General features: G+C 38.4%; 1 protein-coding gene across 1 annotated transcript; it reads right to left on the bottom strand.

The window, feature by feature from the left end:
* Positions 1 to 776: 776 nt before the first annotated feature.
* Positions 777 to 1416, bottom strand: LOC114115421 (large ribosomal subunit protein uL22-like). Its single transcript, XM_042251609.2, has one exon. The coding sequence runs from the start codon at positions 1379 to 1381 to the stop codon at positions 827 to 829; it is 555 nt and encodes a 184-aa protein (XP_042107543.1). The 5' UTR covers positions 1382 to 1416; the 3' UTR covers positions 777 to 826.
* Positions 1417 to 11526: the final 10110 nt, after the last annotated feature.

Below are 11526 nucleotides of genomic sequence, written 5' to 3'. Positions count from 1 at the left end.
TTGCTTACTACTATTGTCTTTTACTACTGTTACTTAACTACAATAGTAGTTACTACTGCAGTAACTACTCTGTTGCTACTGTTGCCTGTTCCATACTACTACTGTAATCATTCTCTGAAAATCATATATTTATATTAGTGATAACAGCATGTTCAGTTTAGCCACTGAGTCATGTCCAACTCTGTGACCCCAGGGACTGCAGCACCCCAGGCTTCCCTGTCCATCACCAACTACCAGAGCTTGCTCAAACTCATGTCCATTGAGTCAGTGATGCCATCCAACCATCTCATCCTCTGTCATCCCCTTCTCCTCTTGTCTTCAATCTTTCCTAGCATCAGGGTCTTTTGCAATAAGTCAGTTCTTCACATCAGGTGGCCAAAGTATTGGAGTTTCAACTTCAGCATCAGTCCTTCCAACAAATATAATAGTATGTAGCCCTTGAAAATAATATAACTTTATAATGTACTTCTAAGGATATAAATATGTATTAAAATTAGCCATTTTGGCTTTTACATGTAAGTCTCTTCTTCCCAATAAGGACTGCTTTTGACTTTGAAAGAGCTGAAGATTACTTTTAGCTTATTTTTTTCATAAATGGATTTCACGTTTGCTTTTACCTTCACAGATGATAAATATTTCTTATGCTTTTGAAGAGAAAGGAAAACAATTTTAGATTTACTATGATGTTTCTGAGAATTCCTATTATACTGGATATACCTGATTAATGATATTTTTTTTTTTTTTTTTTGTGCTAACGCTTGAAATACATTTACTAATTAAGACAACCAACAATTTTACTTTTATTTGCATTTATTTTTTGCGGCATTTATTCCCGGGCCATAAGTTTTTGTTTCTTCAGTTTCTTCTGGGATATCTTTTTCTTCTGTGCAACCTCCTCTTCTGGTTTAGGAACAATCTGTTCTTTTTCAGTAAGGATCATCTCAGTGTGGCAGGGAGAGCTCATGTAGGGGTTTATCCGACCGTGAGCTCTGTAAGTCCTGCGTCGCATCTTGGGGGCTTTGTTCACTTGGATGTGCTCAATGACCAGAGAATCTACATCTAAGCCCTTAAGTTCAGCATTACTCTCTGCATTTTTGAGCATGTGTAGTAAAAATTCAGCACTCTTTTTGGGCCATCGACCCTGAGTCCAGCCCCACTGTTTGGCCTGTGCACACCTGCCAACTCCACCGTTGTAGCGGCGGAACGGCACACACTGCTTCTTTAACGTGACGTCCTTCAGATACTTGGTGGCTTTTCGGATATGCATACCCTTTATGGCCTGGGCAGTTTCACGAGTGTTCTTAAAGTGTACACGAAGATTTGAACCTCTTGATTTGCATGATTTTGTGGGGTTTTCTGGGTCAAGTGAATAGCGCACCATTTTTAGGAGTCACCTCAGGCCGCTTACCGGAAAAGGTTTAATGATATTTTAACAATAAATTAGTTCCTAGTTTGGCATCAGTTGTGAAAATCATTTGGTTCTCATGCCGCTTCAATGTTTGAAGAATGATTCATTATATTTTCATAATTTCTAGAAGCTTATCAATGCCAACTAGTAACATACAAGATCATTCAGTTCAATTGTTAGGTTATGCTTTTATTCCTATTGATAATGTTTTAAAAATTGTCTGTTCAACGCTTCAGATTTATAGATTATATGAAGAATTTCAAATTCATACATCTCTGTCTTCAGCAATAAAGGACACATACTAACAAACAACTCAAAGGAAGATAAGTTGGCTATGCAAAACTGAACAAGAGTGAACATACATATTTGTTCAGATGGAACACCCACTTGGAGGATTTGATGCAATTGAGATATCACTGATGGAGTTTCGATAAAGTTCTTACTGCTTTTCTTTGTTTCTAATGTCCTGCTTGTGAATATACACAATCTTTAATGGATTTAATTTTCTTAAATAGAGAGCTGGTAAAATCTATATCTGATGGTTTTGTCATATTTTTGATAAGACTTTTTTTTTTTTAAACCTCTGGGAAGTTGTAAGGGGCAAATGCCTTCTTTGCTTATAGTAGTGATTCAATACATGTTTAATTTCTTTTAATTGTTTTACATATGTTGACATTTTTTCTTTCTCTGTTTTAAGGCATGGAGATGATCTTTCTGTATTTTTTTGTTTGAAACAAGCATATGTCCATATGCCTTAAGAAATTCAAACGGATGTGATATAATAACTTCTGACTGTCTGCTAGGTCACCTCTCTATTTTCACAATAATTTTTTTTCTCACTCAAAATAAAAGGGGCCCATGAATTTAATATATACTCCAAAAATAGTATTAATTTACATTGGAATAGAAAACTGTTTATTCAAATACCACTCACCATAGAATAGTGATTTTTCCGGTGAATACGAAATAAGGTTTGCTGTTGGAAAGAATCTTGGAAAGGCCACGGAGAAACTCACGCATTCCTTATTTCACAGTTCCAGGCCAAATCTGCCTGACTGAAGCAATGTGAAAAGGCATATTCCTGAGTTAATTTGCTTGCTAAATTGCTTCAGGACTGTCTGACTTTTTGTGACCCTATGTACTGTAGCGTGCCAGGCTCCTCTCTCCATGGAATTCTCCAGGCAAGAATACTGGAGTGGGTTACCATTTTCCTCCTCCAGGGAATCTTCCTAACCCGAGTATCGAAGCTGTGTCTCTTATGTCTCCTGCATTGGTGGTCAGGTTCTTTACCAGTAGCACCACCTGGGAAACCCTGAATTAACTTGGTGGATGGTTGTTATATCCTGCATTTTTCTTTCTCTCCTCTGCCAAGTCTCCATTCTGACCTCCACTCGAAGAAATATGTTTCCAACTGAGCATCCAGGTTGCATGGAGTTGTAAGATAGGACATATTGGTAGAAAATTGGAAGTGTTTAATTATTTACACAGTTCTAAGACCCTTAGCTTCCCATTGAAATATTGTTGAATAATATTTGAATTCAGTGTTTTTACTTAAGCTTTCAGCATTTATTTTATGATCCTTGACTACACCCAGAGTGATTTTCTAATATAAGAAATTAAAATCTGTGATGAAGCAGCACATTGTTGAAATTTTAAGTAATTACTGTTTAGCAGTACAGAAAATGCTGCAAAGTATAGCCAATTTAAAACCACTGACTTATTTTGATACAAAGAATATTGTTAGGTCTCATGATGACTTTGTTTCCAAGCCCACTATTTGTTAAAGTACAAATTTTTATTTAGTTGGCTAAACTAGTAACTTTTTAAAACGTTTAAAGATATCCTAAAGACATAGATAGTATACATTTAATTTTACAAATATTTTTATTTTAGTGTACCAGAGAACTGAGAAACATTTTAAGATTGTTAAATAATTATTTAGCAGTTGTTTAATAATTGCTAAATATAATTACATCCCTTTAATAGAGATGCAATGTTCTTGGACTTATATTTTCTCATTTGTTACAGGATGAGTGTTTCTAAGATGGCCAGACTTTAACATATCAAATTTTATTTAGAGTATTGCTATGTGAAAAAAAGCAAGAAATAGAACAAGGCATATGAGAAATATATGCATATATGTACATACCTAGGTTTGCTTGTATTTACATAAAGAAACGCTAAGAAGACCCATGCTGTTACAAATAGTTACCTCTAGGGGACAGGGAGGAATGGACTGAATGTGGACAGTAGCAGGAGTAAGACTTCTTACTGCACACACTGATGTCCTTTTAGTTTTTGAAAATGAGAAATTATATGGTTAGGGGGTGGGGGAAGCACAGATAGAGAACCTCAAACAGAGATAGCCAAAGAAAGAAAATAGAGATGTGGGAAGAAAATAGAGATGGGGAAGAGTCTTGCTTTTGTTTTCTCTGAGAATAGAGTGAGATAATCTGTTGATCCAGTCTATTGCTCTGGTAGTGACATGAACTTGGCATCTTCTTTTCCTCTGCAGTGTATCCTCTTAAGGTAAAAATATATTGTTACCAGTATAAGCTACCGGGGGGTTGGTGAGTTTCCAAGTTAGATTTGTATGTTCTGTACAGATTTTTAAAGATTGCACAATATTTATGAGTTTAAAAATAGTTATTAAGAAAAGCAGTCATCTTTCAGCACTTTCTCTGCTGGGACCTGGGTTCAATCCTTGGTCTGGGAACTAAGATACCATAAGCCATGTGATACAACTGAGGGGAAACTAAAGAGAGTAACTGTCATCCTTATTTCACCTCTTTTCAAGTTAAAAAAAAATAAATTACTTCCTTCTTCCTCTATTCTGGATGCTTTTATATATGTAATGATAGAGCTGATAATCTATCATTATCTAGTAAAGCTATTTTTTCTTGATTGCTTATAATTAGGTTTGAAATAGCTTTTCTGTTAGGAATCTGGATCTTCAGGTTTTTCTGTCTGAAATGCTTCATTATGTTGCAAGTTGGAGCTTGATATGCAAGATGTCAATCAAGATGGAAGTTCTCATTTTGTATATTCTGTCCTTCATAAATATTTTTATTTCTTTTGATTCATTCAACTAAAATTCACTGAGAGAAAACTCTGATAAACTGCATATTACTGCTAAGTTGCTTCAGTCGTTTCCAACTCTGTGTGACCCCATAGATGGCAACCCAACAGGCTCCCCCATCCCTGGGATTCTCCAGGCAAGAACACTGGAGTGGGTTGCCATTTCCTTCTCCATATTACTTCTGCATATTACTAAACACTTCAAAAATATGAGAAACAATGGTCAAGCTAAAATTTGTCTATGATTTGAATATTATTAATCATTTGAACACTTAAAAATAAATAAAATTCAAGTACTTCTTCAGGTCTTCTTAAAGAACAACGAAAAACAGAACCAACAAAAAAAAATACACAAAAATATTCTACTGCCCTTTTTTCCCACCCGATGTTATACCTCCACAGAAGCAACTGCTTTCAATTTTTCCAGCTCTTTCTTCTGATTTTGTTGTTGTTCAGTCGCACAGTCCTGTCCGACTCTTTGAGACCCCATGGACTGCAGCACACTAGGTTTCTTTGCCCTTCACTATCTCCCAGAGTTTGTTCAAACTCATGCCCATTGAGTTGGTGATGCTATCCAACCATCTCATTCTCTATCACCTTCTCCTCCTGCCCTGAATCTTTCCCAGCATCAGGGTCTTTTCCAGTGAGTCAGCTCTTCGCATCAGGTGGCCAAAGTATTGAAACTTTAGCTTCAGTATCATCCCTTCCAATGAATATTCAGGGTTGATTTCTTTGAAGATTGACTGGTTTGTTCTTGCTCTCCAAGGGACTCTCAAGAGTCATCTCTAGCACCGCAGTTTGAAAACATCAATTCTTCAGCATTCTGCCTTCTTTATGGTCCAACTTTCACACCTGTACATAACTACTGGAAAGACCATAGCTTTAACCATCACTTTGTTGGCAAAGTGATGTCTCTGATTTTTAACATGCTGCTTAGGGTTGTCATAACTTTTCTTCCAAGGAGCAAGCGTCTTTTAATTTCATGGCTTCTGTCAACTTTGTTGCAAGGAGCTATCCTTGCATTGTAGGTTGTGTAGCAGTGGTGTTGGTCTCTACTCATTAGATTTCAACAGCATTCTCCCCCTCACCTGTAATAACTAAAACTATCTTCAGGCATTAGCAAATGTCTCCTGAAAGGGACAAAATCACCTCCAATTGAGAACCACTGATCTTGGGAAAGTTAACTAAGTTTTCTGACACCTGGTTCCCTCATCAGCAAATTGTAATTAATAGTAATACCAACTCATAAAGCCAATATGAGGATTAAATGAATGGCATTTGTGAAGCATTTATTGCCTAGCACACAGGAGTCTATGGTGGTGGTGGTTTAGTCACTAAGTTGTGACCAACTCTCGGGACTCCATGGACTGTAGCCTGCCTGGCTCCTCTGTCCATGAGATTTTTCAGACAAGAATAGTGAAGTAGGTTGCCATTGCCTACTCCAGGGGATGTCATGACCCAGGGATAAAACCTGTCTCCTACATTGCAGGCACAAAAAGGTACCCACATATCTGTGGTTAAATGGTTTTCAACAAAGATGACAGGATGATTTAATGATGCAAAAGATTTTCCATAAGTGGTGCTGGTACAATTGAACATCATATGCAAAAAATTGAACCTGAAATTTACTTCCACTATATAAAAAAGGGGATGACAGCAGATGAGATGCTTGGATGGCATCACTGACTCAATGGACATGAGTTTGAGTAAACATCAGGAGTTGGTGATAGACAGGGAAGCCTGGTGTCCTGCAGTCCATAGGGTCACAAAGAGTCTGACACGACTGACCCATTGAACTGAACTGACTGATATAAAAAAGTTAAGTTGAAATGGATCATAGAAGAAAATGTGAAACCTATAAAATATCTAGAAGAAAATTCTTGTGACCTTTTGTTAGCAAAGATTTCTTAGGACATAGAAAGCATGAACCATAAACAAATAAAAAAATGGATAAATCTCATCAATATTAAAATCTCGTGTTCTTCAAAAAATATTCTTGCAAAAATGAAAAAACAGGCCACAGATTCAGTTCAGTTAAGCCACTCGGTCATGTCTGACTCTTTGCAACCCCATGAACCACAGCACACCAGGCCTCCCTGTCCATCACCAACTGCTGCAGTCTACCCAAACCCATGTCCATTGAGTCGGTGATGCCATCCAACCATCTTATCCTCTGTCATCCTCTTCTCTTCCTGTCCTCAATCTTTCCCAGCATCAGGGTCTTTTCAAATGAGTCATCTCTTCACATCAGGTGGCCAAAGTATTGGAGTTTCAGCTTCAACATCAGTCCTTCCAATGAACACCCAGGGCTGATCTCCATTAGGATGGGCTGGTTGCATCTCCTTGCAGTCCAAGGTACTCTCAAGAGTCTTCTCCAACACCACAATTCAAAAGCATCAATTCTTTGGTGCTCAGCTTTCTTTATAGGCCAACTCTCACATCCATACATGACCACTGGAAAAACCATAGCTTTGACTAGATGGAATTTTGTTGACAAAGTAATGTCTCTGCTTTTCAATATGCTGTCTGCTGCTGCTAAGTCACTTCAGTCGTGTCCAACTCTGTGCAACCCCATAGACGGCAGCCCACCAGGCTTCCCCGTCCCTGAGATTCTCCAGGCAAAAACACTGGAGTGTGTTGCCATTTCCTTCTCCAATGCATGAAAATGAAAAGTGAAAGTGAAGTTGCTCAGTCATGTCCGACTCCTTGCGACTCCATGAACCGCAGCACATCAGGCCTTCCTGTCCATCACCAATCCCCGGAGTGCACCCAAACCCACATCCATTAAGTTGGTGATGCCATCCAACCATCTCATCCTCTCTCGTTCCCTTCTCCTCCTGCCCTTAATCTTTCCCAGCATCAGGGTCTTCTCAAATGAGTCAGTTCTTCGCATCAGGTGGCCAAAGTTTTGGAGTTTCAGCTTCAACATCAGTCCTTCCAGTGAATATTCAGGACTGATCTCCTTTAGGATGCACTGATTGGATCTTCTTGCAGTCCAAGGAATTCTCAAGAGTCTTCTCCAACACCACAGTTCAAAAGCATCAATTCTTCGGCACTCAGCTTTCTTCACAGTCCAACTCTTACATCGATACATGACCACTGGAAAAGCCATAGCCTTGACTAGACGGACCTTTGTTGACAAAGTAATGTCTCTGCTTTTCAATATGCTGCCTAGGTTGTTCATAACTTTCTTTCCAAGGAGTAAGTGTCTTTTAATTTCATGGCTGCAGTCACCATCTGCAGTGATTTTGGAGCCCAAAAAGATGAAGTCAGCCACTGTTTCCACTGTTTCCCCATCTATTTCCCATGAAGTGATGGGACCAGATGCCATGATCTTAGTGAATGTTGAGCTTTAAACCAACTTTTTCATTCTCTTCTTTTAGCTTCATCAAGAGGCTCTTTAGTTCTTCTTCACTTTCTGCCATAAGGGTGGTGTCATCTGCATATCTGAGGTTATTGGTATTTCTCCTGGCAATGTTGATTCCAGCTTGTGCTTCCTCCAGCCCAGCGTTTCTCATGATGTACTCTGCATATAAGTTAAATAAGCAGGGTGACAATATACAGCCTTCATGTACTTCTTTTCCTATTTGGAACCAGTCTGTTGTTCCATGTCCAGTTCTAACTGTTGCTTCCTGACCTGCATATAGGTTTCTCAAGAGACAGGTCAGGTGGTCTAGTATTCTCATCTCTTTCAGAATTTTCCACAGTTTATTGTGATCCACACAGTTAAAGGCTTTGGCATAGTCAATAAAGCAGAAATAGATGTGTTTTCTGGAATTCTTCTACTTTTTCAATGATCCAGCAGATGTCGGCAGTTTGATCTCTGGTTCCTCTGCCTTTCCTACAACCAGCTTGAACATCTGAAGTTCACGGTTCACATATTGCTGAAGCTGGCTTGCAGAATTTTGAGCATTACTTTACTAGTGTGTGAGATGAGTACAATTTGCAGTAGTTTGAGCACTCTTTGCCATTTCCTTTCTTTGGGATTGGAATGAAAACTGACCTTTTCCAGTCCTGTGGCCACTGCTGAGTTCTCCAAATTTGCTGACATATTGAGTGCAGCACTCACAGCATCATCTTTCAGGATTTGAAATATCTCAACTGGAATTCCATCACCTCCACTAGCTTTGTTCATAGTGATGCTTTCTAAGGCCCGCTTGACTTCACATTCCAGGATGTCTGGCTCTAGGTGCGTGATCACACCATCATGGTTATCCAGGTCATGAAGGTCTTTTTTGTACAGTTCTTCTGTGTATTCTTGACACCTCTTCTTAATATCTTCTGCTTCTGTTAGGTCCCTACCATTTCTGTCCTTTATTGAGCCCATCTATGCATGAAATGTTACTGTTTAATTGCTAAGCTGTGTCTGACTCTGAGATCCCATGGACTGTAGCCCAGCAGGCTCCTCTGTTCATTGGATTTCCCAGGCAAGAATACTGAAGTGGGTTTCTGTTTTCTTCTCCAGAAGATCTTGCCAACCTGTTTATCAACCCACATCTACTGTATTGTCAGGTGGATTCTTTACCACTGAGCCACTAGGGAAGCCCTGGATAAATGTATATATGTGTTCTATTCACAATCTGTTACTGAAAATAACTAAAATTTGGATGTCATTGTAAAGAGTATTTTTTTCAGTTCATTTTATTCTCTACAGACCTTTGTCACTAAAAAAATTAATTATTTTACTTTTTGTATAAAACAATGCAACTTTTAAAAATGAACAGTGAACACACTAAAGAGATAAGTTAGAAAGTTAAGTTGTTCAGTCGTGTCCGACTCTTTGCGACCCCATGGACTGTAGCCGACCAGGCTCCTCGGTCCATGGAATTTTCCAGGCAAGAGTACTGCAGTGGGTTGCCATTTTCTCCTCCAGGGGATCTTCCCAGAAGAGAACATATAACAGGTACCATATCCATAGGAGGGATAGAGACTAGTGTCTTCTCGGTAGAGATCCCTGCTCCCACTCACAGAGCCCTTTCACAGCTGGTTATATGCACCATCAGGCAGCTGGTTATAATTGAAATCTAGTCCATGGCAGGGCATAGAGTTAAGCACCATGAACACCTAAACTAATCCCATGAAATCCCATCTGGGCATCTGCTTACCTGAGGACCTGAGCTAACCCACCCATACACTTTGATGACCCTTCTGCTCACCACTCTTTTTTTTACTTTTACTTAGTTTTTCAGATTCAGTCCTGTTGCTTCTATTCCCAGAAGTCTACCCTGATACCATGCGTTGACCAACCAAAGCAGCATATTAACAATCAGAGACATCACTTTGCCAACAAAGGTCCCTCTAGTCAAAGCTATGGTTTTTCTAGTAGTAATGTATGGATGTGAGAGTTGGACCGTAAAGAAAGCTGAGTGCCAAAGAATTGATACTTTCACACTGTGGTGTTGGAGAAGACTCTTGAAAGTCCCTTGGACTTCAAGGAGATCACACCTGTCAATCCTCAAGGAAATCAATCCTGAATATTCAATGAAAGGACTGATGCTGAAGCTGAAGCTCCAATAGTTTGGCCACCTGATGAGAAGAGCTGACTCATTGGAAAAGACCCTGATGCTGGGAAATATTGAGGGAAGTAGAAGGGGGCAACAGAAGATGAGGATGGTTGGATGGCATCACTGACTCAATGGACATGAGTGTGCACAAACTCCAGGAGATAGTGAAGGACAGAGAAGCCTGGCGTGCTGCAGTCCATGGGGTCACAAAGAGTTGAACATGACTTGGCGACTAAAAACAAAAGCTAATTTAAGTGTTTTCTCAATAACTTAAATTCTCAAGTTGCAGTCTCTATCACTATATCTACCACATTATATGTTTCATTATTTCAGAAGTCAGCACACTGCTTCTATAAAGTTTATGGTTGGTAAATATTTTTAGCGTTCAGACCAAGAGAGAAACTCAAAGATATGGTGTAGGTATTTATATATAAGAGAGAGAACAAATTTTAATGACTTTTACTGAAAAAAATAACATTTGAGTACAGTTTTTGTGATACAGATAAACTTATCAGAAGAATAGAATTCTTTTCGAAGAGATAACATTTCTCTTAGTTGTGGTTCAAAGTTAATGTTCTCATATATCAAATTGATGGCAAGTGTTTTTCTGTAAAAATCATTCTTAGCTTGTAAGCTTGCGAAAACAGGCAGTGAAGTTTCCTGACCTCTGCTCTATTTGTTTAACTCTTTGTCTCTACTCTGTTTTGAGATCCAGAACCTTGGTCGTATTTATCTTTGAATTCCAAAGCAGTGAGCTACCTGACACATTATAGGTACTTAGTGACTTAAAATTTCCTTTTCAAGCAGGGAAGATATTTGCTTTTTATCTTAATGGATAATTCTTTGACTTTATGTGTTACCTTTCATGAAAGGATTTTCAGATCTATTGTCTCCTATCTATTATCTAATATGCAATAAGAAAAGGATTGGTTTTATTATTCCTATTTTACTGATGGAAAAGTGACACAGAAGTATAGCCAAGACTAGAATTAACAAATTCTAGTCTCAGCTATAGAAGGTTTTCAAAGGATTATAGTACATTCTCAGGTGTATATGTCTCTTGTCTATTTCGAGCATTATCAATTATCAGAAAATTCAGAGGTGTAAGTAAACCCTATGGGCTGGTATGGACAAGGAAATTACTATAGCATCTAGCTGGGGCGGCGGGGAAAGTGCTAAAAATCTGACTATAACTTAAAATTCCTAGAAATAATGTTCTGTGCTGAGTTTTCAAGTGGGAGACATCATACTTTTGAATAATATTTTTATGTATAGTATATAATTTTGAAATGCAATCTTAAGAGAGATATACCAAAATGAATGTAATTACCATGAAGAAATGAGCAAACATGTGATTATTAGTCAAAACATGGTATAAGTTACTTTTATATCTGGTGAATTTAGCGAAGGAATAGGGTGTTTTCATGTTTTTGTGGTCAGTAATTTCCCAAGAGATTCCACCCTAATCTTTGTTTTCCATAAGTCCATTATCATCACATCAACATTATTATAGGGAACCCTCCTACACTGTGGGCT

Source organism: Ovis aries, chromosome 6 (assembly GCF_016772045.2).
Source record: "Ovis aries strain OAR_USU_Benz2616 breed Rambouillet chromosome 6, ARS-UI_Ramb_v3.0, whole genome shotgun sequence".
Classification (NCBI taxonomy): Eukaryota; Metazoa; Chordata; class Mammalia; order Artiodactyla; family Bovidae; genus Ovis; species Ovis aries.
Note: the sequence above shows the minus strand (reverse complement) of the source record. Positions and strands in the feature narration are given on the sequence as shown.

Bases quoted from the DNA above. Each gene is read 5' to 3' on its own strand.
- LOC114115421 (XM_042251609.2), bottom strand. From the start codon at position 1,381: ATGGTGCGCTATTCACTTGACCCAGAAAACCCCACAAAATCATGCAAA.